Source organism: Hemicordylus capensis, chromosome 1 (genome assembly GCF_027244095.1).
Source record: "Hemicordylus capensis ecotype Gifberg chromosome 1, rHemCap1.1.pri, whole genome shotgun sequence".
In the NCBI taxonomy this organism is placed as follows: domain Eukaryota; kingdom Metazoa; phylum Chordata; class Lepidosauria; order Squamata; family Cordylidae; genus Hemicordylus; species Hemicordylus capensis.
The window spans coordinates 370,948,799-370,966,951 of record NC_069657.1 but is presented as its reverse complement, the minus strand read 5'-3'; the positions used below and the strand labels follow the sequence as shown (position 1 = coordinate 370,966,951).

Here is an 18,153-nt window from a genome sequence, read left to right as displayed (position 1 = left end):
GTCCCCCTTGCTTCATTTCCCTTTGTGCCTGAAGTAGCCCCTTCATTCAAGCAACTCAGATAAAGAAGACACTTGCTCAATTCACCTATGAGGTATCAGCAACTGAATTCCACTGAACAAAAATGGGACAAAGTAAACCATGTACAGGACCAAGCTGTTAATTTTTTGGATGTTGCATTCTTTTTATAAAAATAAGGTAGCCAGAGCTAGAGTTTATTTAGTTTTTATCAAACTCATAACAAAACCCACAAATATATTCTTACTAGCCTACCCGCACAAAGCATCTGTGCGATATTTGGGGCCGGCTGTTCCCCCTTTCCTCCTGCCCCACTTTCCCTCCCCCTCCCCCACTCTCTCTTTCCCACTCACCCCCTTTCCAGTCTCTCTGCTTCCCCACCACTTTCTCATCTCGCCGGCCATCCCGCTGCCGCCTCCCGCCCCTGGCGGCCAGGTCGGGCTTTGCTCTTGCCACCACCTCCTTACCAGGGACAGCCTGGCCTGCCGTCCCACCGCGTCTTCCCGCCCCCGGCAGCAAAGCCGGGCTTTGCAGCCGCCGCTGCCACCACCTCCTCCCCCTTACCCGGCCAGGTCGTCCTGTGGCCACCTCCTCAGGCCATTTTGAGGCCCGCCACCACCATCTTCTGCCATTTTTTTTGCCCTGAACTCTCACCCAATGCCAGGAACTCTCATGAGAGTTCTGCCGCCAAATCATGGGCACACATGCTGGCTAAAAGATTTAAATACATAGATTCGTAAAGAGAGAAAAGTGATTTCTAGTTAATCTGCATCAGTAAGTGCAATAGTGTCCAAGAATAAAGGACATCATCTGTTTTCAGAGGCCTGATCCAGAATACCTCAAGAGCCAGCGTGGTGTAGTGGTTAGAGTGCTGGACTAGGACTGGGGAGACCCGAGTTCAAATCCCCATTCAGCCATGATATTAGCTGGGTGACTCTGGGCCAGTCACTTCTCTCTCAGCCTAACCTACTTCACAGGGTTGTTGTGAGGAGAAACTTAAGTATGTAGTACACCGCTCTGGGCTCCTTGGAGGAAGAGCGGGATATAAACGTAATAATAATAATTATGATGATGATGATGATGATGATGATGATGATTTAAAGGCTTGTTACTTTTGTAGTTGACAAAAAACTTCAAGTCTCCTTGTTAAAGTAGGGAGATTGGGTGGGGGAGATAAATTATAACTTTTTAGCTATATGCATCATTCTAGTACTAAATGTCTACCTACCAAAAGGATTAGATGCTTTTAAAAAAATCTGTTGAGCCAAAGCACAGTACAAATTGTTTCAATATTCGTTGAACTGACTGAAATCTAATAAAGACTTAATTTTAAGACACTTGTTAACAGCATATAGTAATAAAATGGGCTGCCCTTTTGAAAAGAAATGCAGAGCTCACTCCATTAGCCATGGATAATTAACTAAATCACAGTATTAAATCTATAGCACAATAATTAGTTTAAATTCCACAGGTTGGTGTAATTTATTTCACTAATAGTGGAAGTTAGATATTCAAAGTTCCCTCTCAAAGTATTGCTTATGCTAGTTTGAAATCAGGGAATACTGTAGCTGAATGTACATACAGCAACCGCAGACCCCTACACAAAGACTGAACAAACAGGCTTCCCATTAAGAACCAGTTTTAATACTCCACCACAGGATAGCTTTTCATGCAACCAAATGCTTCCAGAAGACAACATTTCCACACATCCATCCTTCAATGAACTTTATACTTCAGACTCCAAATATAGGACATGAAATAGATAACATGCAACTTTAGTTATAGTGGGTTTTTAAAGCCCTAGTTTGAGAGTACATCTCCAGCAACAAAACAGGGTCTACCTGCATGCATGATGCTATCACTCCTCAACCCCACAACAACCACAGAGATATAGAAAGAACCCAAACTATCTAGTACTCCTGAGTTCACCTAGCCCAACAAATACTGAGGCTTTGCCTACCAACAGTGGTCCCTATAATTTTTTTCATCTCTGTGCAGTTTTGTTCTGGGCAGCAGTATGAACGCACTGTGTGCACAAGTGCATTCAAAGTGGAGCCTTCCTAATTCAACCTGAGCGGGATCTAAAATTAACTGAGTGGACATCAGAAAACTTGTGAACGCCCGCAAGTGCACACGCCTTAGAGAGAACAGTGCCTACCACCCTCCCTCTTTCCGGAAGAGAATGCAAGCTTTCACTCAGTCACATAGCACTGCTGATGAAGTGTCTTGTAGACTTGTGTTTTCCCCACTGAAGTAGACCAGATGTAAAGCAGACCTATCAAGCTTTACATCCATGCGCTCCAAGCTTCGACCTGCATGCACACTCAATAGCTAGTTATTTTCCCCCAATATCTCTTTCCAAATAACCATGCCAAGAGTATGAACTGAACACTGTTTAAATGATCAATTCATTTTTTTGCATTTGGAAAAATGATGGCAGGGAGTGGAATGCCAGTTGATTGTGCAAGCAAATCAGTGTTCAGGACACATGGATGTACAAGTGAATTGCTGTTTATACTTCAAAATATCCAATAATTATGTTTAATTATTTACATGCAACAAAAAACTTCTAGATACAACACCTTAGAACAGTTACCGATGGAGCCAACTGGAGCTAAGCAGACCCTGGACTTAATAGGGCATGGTAAGTGCTCAGGAACTGGTATGCATTTTAATTCTTGCAAAAACTTAGAATAGAACTGTAAGCACAGTACTATCCAGTTAAACGTAAATAAGGGCAAATTTGCCCTAAACTGCCTAATACAGTTACACTGAATTTCAAAATGAGAAAAGTTGTCTAAATGTGGGGAAAACACACCCGCTAAACTAACTGAAAAGAAAATCAAGGTCAGATCTTTCCAAGATGCTTAGACGTTATTTTAAAACCACTATAATAAAGTGCAGACAAAATGTATCACAGATTAGGAAAGATACAAATAAGACAAAAGAAATGCCAGAGAGTCAAACTATACAAGGCAGTGGTTTCCTTTAACTGAGAAAACTTGCCAAAAGAAGAACATAAAGCACAAAACCTGGGGGGGGGGGGATAGGGGGGTAGTATATTAAAGTTGATGAGGCAAGCAAAATAAAAAATTCAGAAGCATTAACAAACAATAATTTCTTTAAATACATCATAAGCAGGAAAGCAGCAGAAAGGCAGCTGGAACTGAAAACAAAGATGTGAGAAGATTACTGAAAGATAGGAAAATTGCAAATAACCAAATGAATAATTTGTATCCATCTTCACTACATAAGATGTTGGATAGATATGCATTCTTGAATCACTTTTTGGGGAAGACATCAGAAGAACTGAGTCAAACTGAGGAAGCAAGAAATGACATCCTAAGGCTAATGGAAAGCAGGAAATTAAGAAGTCATCAGGTCTGAACATCGAAATACTGAGAAGGTCCTGAAGAGCCCAAATGTTAAATCCTAGATTAGCAAAAATATTCAGCTTTCACAAAAACCAGCCAGCTTTCCAGAATAGAAAATAAGACGGTCAGTAACATCTTATTTTCTTGTTATAGCAGTCTATGGTATAACCAAAATGACCACAAACATGAAGTTATTTGGGGTTTTTAAAAGCTTAGAATGGGGTTCCCTATAGGGGGATACTAGTACCCCTAGGAATAACTGAAGGTCTCCTAGAGGGTATTCAGAGCCCTCCTGACACCCCACATTGCAGCTGTGCTATTTGGATATGTCCTCAGTGATACATCCACTGCAGAAGTGGGAGGGAGGAGGATAGAGACCCTCCTCCTCAGCTCCTGGATTGGCTGGCTAGATGCTGAAGCTCAACGTACCCATCCCCCCAACCTTACTGACAGGATTTATAAAATTTGAACAGAGAAAAAGGACAAGTAAATGTATCCTATTAATTTCAATGACTGCTTAAGACTAACTTAGTGTGGATGTGAGTCAGAGACCGGAGTAGCCTGTCTCTCTAACTGTAGTGCCTACATTTGGTACAGTTATGTGACTGGTTACCCAGTCATTGGCTGGTTGGCTGACATTCATTAAGTTACTAAAACAAACAATCTTATTGAAATTAATGTGACAAGTAACCTATAAATTTCAGGGTGAGTACTTATGAGTAACTGGTCTGGATGTAGACCAGCGACTGGCGTAGCCTTCTCATTATGAGAGAGAGAGAGAGAGAGAGAGAATGAGAGAGAGAGAGAGAGAGTGTGTCTCTCTCTCTCTCTCTCCCCCCGCCCCCAAGTTGAAGGTTTGTGACAGGTATGGAACCCCTTTAGAAAAAATGTCTGCAGGAAACCACAGAGAGGTTTATACAAATAAGAATGGTATAGAGAAAGTTGACACAACATTTTTCCCTCAGCACCAAAACTCAAAGTCATGCAATGAAATTCATTTTAAGCAGATTCTTAGACAAGTGAAAGTAACCCTTTGCACAACACATAATTAACTCAAAGAACTGGTTGCCATAAGTGGTGGAGATGGCCTTAAAAGGGGATTAGACACTAATTCACTGAAGATGGGTCTGTTACTGGTTACTAGAACAGAAGGCTGGCTTGTGTGCTCTAGATTTTTGCCATCAGCCAGTCAATCGGTAGATCTTTCTGCCTCCACATTCTGGAGAAAACAGTCTGGAAGTGGACTGCCTTCCAACTGCTAAAGACCAGAAGACAACTGCTGTACATACTCTGTCCCCACTATTATAACTGGAATGTTTTCTGCATTTTATCTTGAAATCATTAAGGGAGCTAATCCTGCCTGAAAAGTGGGGAAATAAGTGATCGTCAAATGGAACCTCCATGTTCAGAAGGGTACTACTTCTGAACACCAGTTCCTGGAAAGCAAATGAATGAGGGCTGTGCTTCCCAGAGATACCTTACTGTCTACTGCTGAAAACAGAACACTGGACTAGATCCAGCAGGGCTCTCTCATGTAATGTTCTCTACACCTGAAAAGCCTTTATAAAAATCTGATGGGGCACACTGAGTATGAACTGCTTCAATTGTGCCCTACTTTGTCATTGTCACAAGCTAAGTAATCCTCCTCAAAGATTCAAGATATTAGAAAAGTATCTTTGAATTAACAACCTATGAAACAAATCTTGTCATCCTGTAATCTGAATTCAGTACCAAAACAATGCATGATCAAGGTTTCGTATCAAGGTCAAAACACAATCAGTGGATTAAGTTGATATTTAAACCATGTATCAGTTGGTTACTTTTAAAAATAAACACCCCTTTAGATCAACTCCAACTTCAGGCTCAGTTCAGCACACTGTATTACATTACATGAAAAGTGTAAACAAAACATAAAATATTCAGAAAATATTCAAGTAGCTTCAAACTAACTGGACTGTGGGTTGAGCTCTAATTGCTTTACATGACCACAGATACTTTTAGCATATTTCAATGTGACTCTTCCAAGAACTCATTACACGATCTGAACTCCTACTGCTAATAAGAATCATTGGCAATAGCGTTGGATGTTCTGATCAAGCAACATATGAGGATATACAAGTGACTCAGACCACATTACTTTCCAGGTAACATAAACCTATATTGGTTTATATTAAATTGTAATGCAGTGCTAGGGCACATACATATGAAGCAGGCTGGGTGATCAACTTCCTTAAATGAAGTTAATGTGAATCAATCTATTTTGTATACTTTAAAAAAATATTTTAAAATGTGGGGGGAGGTGTTTATCCTTTCCCCTGTTCTCATATGTACAAAATTTAGGTACAGATAAGCATCCATTAACTTTTGCAAAATGTTATATAATCCATATCAACATATGCTAAAGAATGGTGGCTGACATCCAAATATCCACACTAAGAGTTGTGCAAGGGAAGTTTTTGTTCGCTCCCGGGAAGAGGGTCAAATTTAAATGAAGGTTGACTTCTGGGGGATATATTTTCAAAAGGCTATAGAAGGAAGGCAGGAATCACCAAAAATCGCCCTTTCCTGCCACATGTGGACAGAAGCATTATCCTTGTGCAACTCTTAGTCTGGATTTTGTCCAGTAACACTAGAAAGTTTTACTCATTTATTTATTTATTGAATTTATATACGCCTAGTATAAAAATCTCTAGGCTGTGTACAGAATTAAAACATAAAATATAACACATTAAAAGTTCATAAAAAGATAATATAGATAAAAACACAATAAAACACATTAAAATTTATTAAAATTTTAATCAACAATATCATGCGATCAGAAATTGTGCCATTATTTTGCAAGTGCTCAGTTCTCTGAAAGAGCCAGTACTCTTTAAATACCTTACCTTTTTCTTGTCTCTCATAGACCCTTTGCCTCGGACCATTATCTTACATCCTGTTTCCGCCTCAAGCTGTTTAGCTGTTAGTCCTCTGGGCCCAAGGATTCTCCCAACAAAGTTAAACTGAAATTTAAAAGAGAACAATTTAAACTAACAGAGCTGCTTTAACATCTCTGCAATTTTGCCTCAAAAGCTAGTATTCCACAGTGAGTATTAAGGAGCATCATCAAGGTGAATAAAACAACAGGGAATAGTATATTTCTTTAGAAAGGTAAGAAACCTAGCCACTTTCAAGCAGACAACTCTCCATTCAATAATTATTGTACCAATAGCTTTTAAGTGAACGAAAGCTTTTAAGTGAACATCCTATATAAAAGGCTATGCATGCAAGAGGGAAAAGGACTGGGGACACTGCAGAGTCCAAAACATTATTTAGTTCAAATAATGGTCAAGTTAAATAATACAAAATTACTCATAAAATGCTGCTTTTTATTACTCAAATATAGTGTAGTTAGAGACCAAGTGAATGCAAGAGTGTTTTACCACATTCAAGCAACTCTGATAACCATTCTTTTAAGAATATGTGTTACATTTACTCACTACAATACTTTTTGCCTCGCCTGTATGCTGAGCTTTTGGGAACACATTAAAGGATATTTTTAAAAAACTGAGCCATCTGCTAGCTGTCTTTTCCTGGTTAATACACAAACCTGAACTATATATCAATTTTACACTTTTTCTGACAGCTCTTAAATGTCAAAGCCAAATGAAAACAATTTCACTTTTAAATCTTTTAAACCACAGTAAACAGTGAAAACTAGAAGCTAGTACAGTAGTCAATTCCCTTTGTGCTCCATGAATAAAAAAGCAATAGCAACTAAAAAAAATGCATAACAGAAGCAGCAAAAGGCTGGTATACTTCAAAGTTAGCAGATGTTCATTTGTTACAGGGAATGCTATACAGCTACTCTCAACAAATACCAAGCCACATGCTGAATGGTTAAGTTAGACAGATCTGGGAAATATTTCTAAGTACTAATATATAACCCACTCTGATCATATCATTTATTTTCAATGAGCTGTTTTGCAAGTGTTATCACCATTCAAAGACACACATAGTCAAAAGCTACATATGGCAGGCCTTGATGAATTTTCTTTGGATATGGGTGCCAGTTGTATAGGGCCAGACAATTTAGGAGTCCAACAACAGACACTTGACAAAATTACCAGACTTAGTGACAGACATTGTGGAGGGGGAGCATAAATTGGTTTTTCTTTATCCCGTTTACAAGTACCATAATTAGGACAAATAAATATTTTATTCAACATCTATCTCTGAATTTCCTTTTCTAGGCACCATGGATCCCTGGTGTCTGGTATTTGTCAAGCCCTGACATATGGGAAGCAATTATTCTCCACCACTCTCCATTGTATCCCACTTATTCACATCATCATAACATATATAAGTATTTACTATAAAATTTTCATGGCTAGACTATTTCAGTATTGTACCAGTCTTAAAGTATTGATGTAAAGAATACTTTATTTCAAGAAAATAGGGATTTAGAAACATTAGTTAACTCTGACTACTACAATGCAGATGACTTCATAACAGTAGCTACAGAGCTAATGTGAATGGCATTGTACAACTACTTTAAACAGTAAAGGGTATGATTCAGCCAGAGTTGTGAACTGGCATGCAAATCTTCTATCTTTAGGTGTAATGATGGACTTCAATGTTTACTTGGAAGTAAGTTCCACTGTATTCAATAAAACTTACTCCCAAGCAGGTATGTACCAGATTGGAAACTTAAGTCTCATTTATTTTAACAGAAGAGTTACATATGTGCTTAAATTTCTATCACTGAAATAAGTGGGACTAAAATTTTATACACACACCTAACGTTCTTACTGCAATAAGGGACTTGAGTGCTTTAGTCTGACTGGATGTTGCCCAATATTACAGCTAAAGATAGAACACTATCACATGTCACTGGATTACAGAAACAGAGTATAAGTTTTGTTGGTAGAGAGCACAGCAGCACAACACTGCCCCTCCAGCTGTTTTTGGACTACAGCTCCCATTATCCCCAGCCACCATGATCAACTGTCAGGGTTTATGGGAGCTGTAGTCCAACATCTAAAGGAGGGCCCAAGTTATGCAGCTCTGGTATAGAGTGTGAGCTTCTGTATATGCATGGACAACAATGGTAGTAAAACATCTCTTGGGCATACAGGTGAGATTACCAGGCTTTCCTCAGAACGAAAGACCAAATATGAACATAGCACAAAAATGCCTACCACTATGTCTTGCAAGTAGTAAAAGCAAACTTATTTCAGTGCACAGCTATATAAAGAAATATTATGAAACCAGTTCTGATAACCATAAGCTTACAATAATAAACAAATGATTCAGAAAGTAACTATTCAGACAAACTTACTTCTATATTAATATAAATCCCAGGGACTGCCCATTCCATGGGCACTTAGTGCAACATACAAACTTTAATCACACTTCATTTGTGTTAGTGTAGACACCTTTTCCTACACAGAGGAAAAAGTAGAGTACACGGTCATTTATGGCGTATGGTGCATCATCGCTGTAGGGAAACTTAATTTACTAAGTGACTGAGAATGTTTCAGATTTTTGTGGGGGGTGATACCCTCTGTTTATATTTCAGAGGACATCAGAGGGCAATGGGAATGTAACACTAATAAGAATTAAAGCTAACATCAAAGAGCAAAGACAGACAAGGGAGTGATTATGTCCAATAGAAGAATGTGAGTGCACTGACCAACTCATCCACTAGGTGCACTTGTCTCATCTCCAAGTTCACTTATAGGTAGGCAAATTAAGTATTTTAAAGTGCTGCGGCAACTGGGCCATATTGCATCATTCAACAGATTAGGTTTCAAGCAGCTGAGTTTGGATTTTGCATGTGCACATTCCCTGTGTAAATGTTATATTCACATGTGGATAGCCAACAAACAGGTAAACTATGCAATCCATATCCTACACATCCAAGACTTCCCTCAAGTAGAAACCGGAATAAACATAAGGCTTCAAAACTAATTCAACAGTTTCACAAGTAACATACCGCACAGTAGTACTTCTTTATGAAGCAATTTCTTTTCTACTTTTCCCCTGCCTTTTCTAGTAAGGTGCTGAACAGCTGTGCAAGATCTGATTTTTTGAAACAAGGCTTCCGAATTACAATATCACATATATATCTCATTTATCTGAGCCAGAAATGTCACTAGCCATCAATTCCAAAAGCTCTGGATTATTGTCTTATCAATGCTTCTCTAATCTAGACTAACCAGATTATCCCCATGATCTTGATAAAATGAGTATTCTATCTAGCAGCAGGTACTCCCATGCTTTAAAAGGTTTTTTTTTTAAACAAAAAACCAGCTAAAATGTAGTAGGAGATTTAGAGTGAATTACTAAATCCCTTAAATCCATGTTATTCACCTCTAATAACCCATGCACTGAAGAGTTGGAGAGTGACTGGGAAACAAATTTACTATCTAATGTAAGTTCTACAAATCAAAATACATAAAGCTTGAATGGTTTTCCAGGTCAATATAATAGAAATACATTGCTTTCAACAAGGCTTCAGTATTATTTAGAAGCAAACTAATGCCCTTAATATATCCGTTTAGTATTTTTCCTCTTATCAGCTATCTGAGGCAAATCATCAAAAAGGCAGCCCTTTTGGATATGTACAAGATATTCAGCAGCGTGTTCGAAGGGCCAGGCACAGAGCTTTCTTCCTTTTGCAAACAGAGGGCTTCTGACATGCTCTGCCTGTTACAGTGTCCCCTCTCAAATACCTACTTCAGAGCACTGAGAGATTTTCCACTGCAGTTTACAGTCCAGCGTAAGGAGCCATTGTCAAGATAACAAGATTTAGAGGAGCCCAGTTAATATGCAAAGGACCTGGACATGCACATGCTGCTGTTTAGTTCTTGGGCTCAAAGTGTTTTTCATATATACAATTAAAATTAAGCCTGTGCTGAACATCTCAAGATCTGAGGGATCTATTTCCCATTTAGAACAAATGAAACAACAAATTTGGACAGAGGAAGGCTTTCAAAAAGTAAATCAAATCCTGCTAACACAATAAGTGTTCAGCAAGGCTGTATTTCAGTTTGCAGAGCAACAAGAGAAATCAAATCATTTGAATAAAGTAAAAGCTACAATTATATATTTATTACCACCAGTGAAACCTATTTGACATAATTGTAAAGCAATGAACACAGAGGCATCTTACCACTTGTTTTATTTCTCCACACTGTCTGACCTTCACTGTCAGTAAGCAGAATGATAAACCCACCAGCTGTTTCCCTCCCTGGGCTACAATGCATTCTCTTCCTTTTTAAGGCCAGTGTACCCCTGCAACAAACAGCAGGGCTTAAGCCAGCTGCTAGAATGTCACAAACTTATATTTAGCTCTGATCTCATTTATTGCCTTCCCTCAGCGACATCCATGTAGTACCCTTCTTGCTCCTGTCTGCTGACATGTTTTGCCAAGCTGACAACACTATTAGACAGAACAATACCCAGTCATAAAGAAGAGACCTTATCACTTCTTAAAATACATTCATTCGAAGCTGACATTGTTCATAGTGGTGGAACATGGAAGCTGCCTTATACCAAGTCAAACCACTGGTCCATCTAGCTCAGTATTGTCTACACAGACTGGCAGCAGCTTCTCCAAGGATGCAGGCAAGAGTCTTTCCCAGCCCTCTTGGAGATGCCAGGGAGGGAATTTGGAGCCTTATGCATGCAGATGCTCTTCCCATAAGGAGAATATCTTACAGTGCTCACACACGTAGTCTCCCATTCAAATGTAAAACTGGCAGCCCCTGCTTAGCAGTTCATGCTTGTTACCACAAGACCAGCAATTTACCCTTGCTCTATTGACTACACTGAAGAAACACACTGCAATGCTACAAGCAGGAGTGCACTGTTGCCCCACTGATTTCAGTAAAAGTTACATATAGATAGCATTGAACAAGTTCTCATTGAGAATGGTTAAGGGTGGAGTTATTACAATCATCATATTAACTACTACACAAACCTCAGGCTTTGAGGATTTTTAAATCATTTTATTCTCACCTTAAAATGTAGGGTGTAACTTGCACATTATGTGTAGTACTAGCATTTTCCCTGGTCCGACTCCTTATAACCAAGGGAAAGAAGCCCTTAGGGAGAGCGAAAAGAACCACAAAGCTATGCGCAACATGCAGTTCCACCCTCAGGCACCACAACAACCAAATTACAAAGAAAACAAAGAAAAACGTGAGTGACCTAAAAACCTTTGCAACATTGAATCCAGGGTAGTTTGATTTAAAAACATGATTTAAATCCTTAAGGAAAGGTCTAATATAAATTGTTGATTTAAATCAAGTTTCCTGAGCAAGTATGCATTCCACCTGGTTGCTCTAACAAAGAGAACATAATTATCTATTTTATTTTATTATTTATTTGATTTTTATACCACCCTTCCAAAATGGCTCAGGGCAGTTTACAATTGAAACAAACCATTAAAACAGTAAAGAGCTAAAACAAAAATTAAAAAACAATATAACAATTAACAATTTAAAAACATTTTAAAACAATTAAACAGTCACAGTAATTAAAAACCCTGAAACCAGGTTAAAATATTAAAACCGATTTTAAAACCCTGGAAAGCCAGGCCAAACAGATACGTTTTAAGGGCTCTCCTGAAGGCTAATAGAGAATTCAAATTACGGATTTCCGCAGGGAGCACATTCCACAGCCCCAGAGCAGCTATAGAGAAGGCCCGCCTCTGAGTCTCCAACAGATGAGCTGGTGGCAACTGGAGACAAACCTCCTCAGATGACCTTAATGTGCGGTGGGGATCACGCAGAAGAAGGCGCTCTTTGAGGTAACTCGGGCCTAAACCGTTCAGGGCTTTAAAGGTAATAACAAGCACTTTGTATTTTGCCTGGAAATATATTGGCAGCCAGTGCAATTGTTTCAAAACAGGCATATTATGGTATCTCCGGGTTACCCTAGAGCCCAATCTGGCTGCCGCATTCTGAACTAATTGAAGTTTCAAAGGCAGCCCCACGTAGAGCGCATTGCAATAGTCAAGCCGGGAGATTACCAGCTGGTGCACCACTGTTTTGAGGTCATCCTCTCCAAGGAATGGGCGCAGCTGTTGTATCAGACGAAGCTGATAGAAAGCACTCCTGCCTATGGCCTCCACCTGAGAAACCAGGGTGAGGCCAGGGTCCAGGAGTACTCCCAAGCTGTGCACCTGCTCTTTCTGGGGGAGTGTAACCCCATCCAGCACAGGAAGATCTAACTCACCCCTCAGATTCTGAGCCCCCACAATGAGCACCTCCGTCTGGCTTGGATGCAGCTTCAATTTGTTATCCCTCATCCAGCCCATTACTGCCTGTTCTATCTAGTTCTATCTAAAAAACCCCACTGTATTTAATTAGACAAGTTAGTAGTCACTAGTACCTGTGCAGAACCAATGCTACTCTTGGGCAAGTCGTGAGCGCACACAAGGATACTGAACACGATCACTTAACTGAAAGCTAAGGCCTTGGGATTGTTTTTATTGAAAGGCAGTATATAAATTTAACAAACAAACGAATAAATACGGTCTCAATTTTACATACTCTTCACTAGAAATCCCAATAGACTTGTGACATTACTTCCAAGTAAACACGTATAAAGTTCGGCTGTAACAAGTGTCCAGAATTTTCAAGCAACCAGGAACAATAGCTCCTGGGGAAAATATGAGTCCTCCATGAAAACCACCTTAAGTGGTACAGCGGGGAAATACTTGACTAACAAGCAGAAGGTTGCCGGTTCAAATTCCCACTGGTACTATATCAGGCAGCAGCGATATAGGAAGATGCTGAAAAGTGTCATCTCATACTGTGCGAGAGGAGTCAATGGTAAACCCCTCCCGTATACTACCAAAGACAACCACAGAGCCAGGAGTCGAAATTGACTTGACGGTACACCTTACCTTTGCGGAAAGGAAAGGAAAAATTGTGCTGTCGGGTCGGTGTCAACTCTTGGTGACCACATGTGGTTTTTGTGGTAGAATACAGGTAGGTTTTACCATTGCCTCCTCCCATGCAGTATGAGAAGTCTTTCAGCACCTTCCTATATTGCTGCTGCCCAATATAGGTCGAGTCACGAGTTGCCAGTAACCAGGCAACATGTCACCAGCTGCTCCAGAAATTGAGACCTAATATCTGAACTCAGGTAAAACTGAGTCAATGTGTGTTTCTAGTTAGTCAATGTGTGTTTCTAGTTTCTTTAAAATTTCTGTGTGCCCTACTTTGTGTTCCCAATTACTTATTCTATGTTCAACTCTTATTTCTTAATAGATTTCATATACTTAGAAGTGGCTTCAGGGTCGCACCTTGGTAATTTGGGCGCCCAAACCGCCCAGCCACAAGGGCCCCCATGTGCATGAACCCCGCCCCCCACTGTGTGAGGCTCCATGTTTTTTTAATTAGCTGCCATGTGCCCCACCCAAGCTCAGTGTTTGTTCATTTTTTAATTACTACTACCGCGGCTGCGGGGTGGCTGTGTGTGGGGTGGGGGAGCAGAGCAGTCCTTCTCCCCTGGCGATGGCAGGGGCTGGAGCGACACTGGGCCCTTCTGTTTGGTCCACTGTCTTTTCCCAACTGCAAGGCATGCCTGCACAGTTGATATCGTTGCAAGCCTGTGACATCACTGGCTTGTGACAATCTCTCAAATGCACAGGTGCGCCTCACAGTCCTGGCTCCCGTCTTCGTCGCCACAAGGAGAGGGGAGGAGGACTACTCCATTCCCCTCTGGCAGCCACCCCTCAGTCATGGTAATAATAATTTAAAAAAACCAAAAAAACCAAAACCACGTTTGGCAGGGTGGGTGGCTTCTGGAGGCCTCCGGCCCCAGCCATTTGGAGCCCCCCTGGACCTTCAAGGACCAGACCGGGTCCCCAAGGTATGGGGGTTAGAGCACCTCTGAGTGGCTTTAGTCTGGTTTAAAAGATTCAGGAAGGTTACTTGCAAAATTATTTCCACGTGCATCATAAGCTCAAGTACTATTGATGAGTTGTTTTTAGATTAAGATACTGTTGTCTAATGCTGGATTATGTGGACCCTGGCTGAAGTGCCCGCAGATCCCAAACTGAACAGATCTAGAGTGTTGAAGCACTGTCTAAATCTGGACAATGGCTTATATCAGTCTTCAAGTGGTGGCAACATACTTCAAAGGAGCAGCATGCTCCTAAATTGGGATCAGAACAATCTCTCTACTGAGATCACCAAAAATCATAGAGTAACTCTCACAGAGTGACTGCAACTGCAAAATGCCAACTGCAAAACTCTGGTAGCTGGGCATAAAAGAGATACAACCGCATCCATCAGGTGCAGTACAGGAAGGTACCACCTGGATTCTAGTGCCTCTGATGACTGCTAGTTCCTAGCCTCCAGTATCAAGCTTTAATATAATTACAGGAGACCCTCGTTATATGCTGTTTCGCAGATCATGGTTTCATGTATGCATGAATGGGTCTTAGAGACTCAGTTTCTTTATCTGTGGCATGAAATATAGGCAATTTTTGCCTATCCGCGGTTCCTGAGTGGCTGGAAATGACTTTAGATGTCATTTCCAGCTGCCATTTTGTGGATCTTTTTTGTATAAAAAGTCAGAGGATTCAGGGGGGTATTCCTGGAGAACAATGTACTATGCTTTTCTACCCTTATTTCTTCCCCTCTCTGCTTTTAGCGGTTTTTTAAGCTCAAGGAACCTATTCCCCACCCCACTCCAACCCCATAGAGTTAAGGTCTCTATATTCACAGTTTAATTATTTGTGGGACTGGAACCCCTGCAAATAATGAGGGTCACCTGTATATACGCTATTTTGCAGTATTTATGTTCATCTGTATGCTCCTTTCTACTATTACCATGAATATGTATATACTGCTTTCAGTCATATAGTACCCAAGTCATGCGACTCTGCAACAGCAACACACAACAGAGTGTCTTGGAATCTTAATGACTAGCAAATTTATTGCAGCATAAGTTTTAATGGACAATCAGATGTATAGTAGTAACATAGAAAACTACCTTATACCAACTTAGACCGTCAGTTCATCAACCCCAGGATTGTCTACTGGTTTCAATCAAGTGCCTCTCTGTCAGTCCTACCTAGAATTCTGCATGCAAAGCATGTGCTGAACCACTGAGCTACAAACACTACCCTAAGTTAGCAGGAATATATAAACACACACACAGGCAGAGAGAGAGAGAAACAGGGTAGCCAAGGACAGGAACTGTAAGATGCCTTATCCTGAGATGCGCTTACAAGTGTCTTAAGAGCATAAATCACACTAGCAGTAATCAGTGATAATTTAGTACTGTTAAGAGGAAATGTTAATTAATTCTAATGTGACAGAAATGATTGGCCCTGATTTAGACTAGACACAATAGAGTTAGGAATGTGCCTGAACTGGCTTGGGGAGCCATGGGTGAGGCAGGGATTGGACCCTTTATAAAGCAGGTCCTTACCTGTTCCTCTGCCACCCTGCTGTTTTTCCAGGTGCAGCACCCACTTTCCAAAAGGCTGTGTGTGCCTGTGCATGACAGCACACACGGCCGAACGCGTGTTTGCCCCCAAACCAATTAGCAATAGGCAGACCTAGAGTGTGAGTCAGCCAAAGCAAGTATGCAAGCTTGAAGCACATTCCTTGTGGCCGCCACCATGGTTTGTTCAGAACATTTGAACCAGGTCATAATATATAAATACTGGCATAATCCAATACATAATTTTGCTGAATACAAAAAGACAACTGATTAACATAAATCACATCTTCTTGAATCACTGCAACAGCAACTTTCACAGTATGGGACAAGACATATTATTAGTTCACCATTTCTTTTATATGTGGGTATTTGCATTAACAAGTAAGCTTGTTCTAACTAGCCAGCTTTCCATTCTGCTTGACAAACAATTGTTAGTTATTATTATTTTTCTTTAAAGACCAGCCAAACTGGTCTAACAAAAGCCATCACTTTGCCTACTTATGCCCCTGATCAACATGCCACCAAACTTGCTTGATATTAGAAATATGACTAGAACATTTGGATGGTTATAGCAAAGTTTCTCTAAACAAACCACTCAAACTTTGCTATGAGCAATAACGACAAGAAGAGAGCAAACACAGAGATAACAACAGACTGTTCAATATTCTTCAAACAAATTGCTCTGGCCTCAATTACACTACCTTTTGCCTCCACTATCCAGAACCAATAGTCTGTTCCACAGGTAAATGTGCAGAGATCCAAGCCTTGCATAAAGTCTTGTGCATTCAGCCTGCTACTGAATGTGAAGATGTGTGAACTGGGACAGCAATAACACATTGACTTTGGAAAAGAATAGAGCAGGATCTTCAAACCTTTCCCAAAGCAAGGAAACAAGGCAGCAATTATTCTTTCCTTTCCTCCCATATCACAATGGAATAACAAAGTAGTTAACCGCAATGGTCCACTGCCAGGAGCATTGAATATACCCAAGTTGTTGCTGGGGTTCGAAAAGATACATCACCTGTTTCAACATTTTCTCTCTTCCCAGAAGTTTGCACTTCGAACCCCACTCAACCATTATGGGCTTAAAGCTTGTGACCACCCCTTCAAAAAGCAAAAAATGCTATCAGTCTCTTGTCTTATATTAACTGTCTTGCAAAGGTTCCCTGGTGCTGGTCTGTCTCTTTTCAATTCAAGCAGAGATGGGATGAAAGAGTAGAGTCATTCCACTAACCAATCATGTTGTTCTCACTGCTATCCTCTTTGCAGAGAGAATCCTATGACAACTTCTCATCTGGTTCAGCAGCTTTACTTTCAGCAGCATTAGGTGGCCAAAACCTCAGGGGTATACTCATGAGTCAAATGGGCCATAACCCGAAATTTGGCTTTGACCAGCTCTTTGAATCTTCAGCCAATGGCTGTAATCCTTTCTCCTGTTCTTACTATTGCCCTGAGGGTTATGAGGGGACTAACACACAGGGCTGTAGAGCTGTTTGTATTTGCCTCTCTCCATGTGAGTGGTGTCAAATTTCAGAGAAAAGATCAGACTGAGCATGCTCAGTTATGAAGAAGGGCTTTGAGAAATCTAATTATGCTTGCGAACAGCCTTGAGACTCTTACAACTCAGGAACATGTTTTTGGATGTCTGCGTTTGAGGAATCTGGCACTACAAGTACTCTAGCTATAAGGAACAGGGGATACTGTATGCTAGTCTTTTGTGGGGAGGGGAAGGATGGATAATTATTTGCATTGTATGGTTCATTTCCTATTAGTTTTATTTTATTATTATTATTATTATTATTTTTACATTTATATCCCGCTCTTCCTCCAAGGAGCCCAGAGCAGTGTACTACATACTTGAGTTTCTCTTTCACAACAACCCTGTGAAGTAGGTTAGGCTAAGAGCAAAGTGACTGGCCCAGAGTCACCCAGCTAGTTTCATGGCTGAATGGGGATTTGAACTCGGGTCTCCCCGGTCCTAGTCCAGCACTCTAACCACTATACCACGCTGGCTCTCTCAACTAACAAGCTTTCTAAACTCTTCTCTCTGGTTCCCTAAATATGGTTGTCAGTTACATGGTGATAAAAAGGCACTCTGCTCATGCTCAGAGGTTATATTTTTGTGACTCAATGGTATTCAAATTATGTTCTGGTTCTAACCGAGCCTTGTTAGTAAGATCCCTCCTCAAAACAATTCAACCCATACTAAATATCTAGTTTGCATGGTGCTCGGAAACAAACATTTAAAACTTTTGCTGCAGCAGTGACTTCAAACAGCACCTTGAGGCACTGAGAATTATTGCAGAAGCC

General features: G+C 40.4%; 1 protein-coding gene across 8 annotated transcripts in view; it reads right to left on the bottom strand.

The window, feature by feature from the left end:
• Positions 1 to 18,153, bottom strand: part of QKI (QKI, KH domain containing RNA binding) — a 219,823-nt gene that overhangs the window by 118,659 nt on the left and 83,011 nt on the right. For all 8 annotated transcript variants that reach the window (XR_008315984.1, XM_053295363.1, XM_053295371.1 and 5 more), the window contains exon 3: positions 6,276 to 6,392. Coding sequence is in view for 7 of the 8 variants with exons in the window: in XM_053295363.1 (XP_053151338.1) it covers positions 6,276 to 6,392 (117 nt within the window). In the remaining variant the exon portion in view is untranslated. The remainder of the gene's footprint in view (positions 1 to 6,275; positions 6,393 to 18,153) is intronic.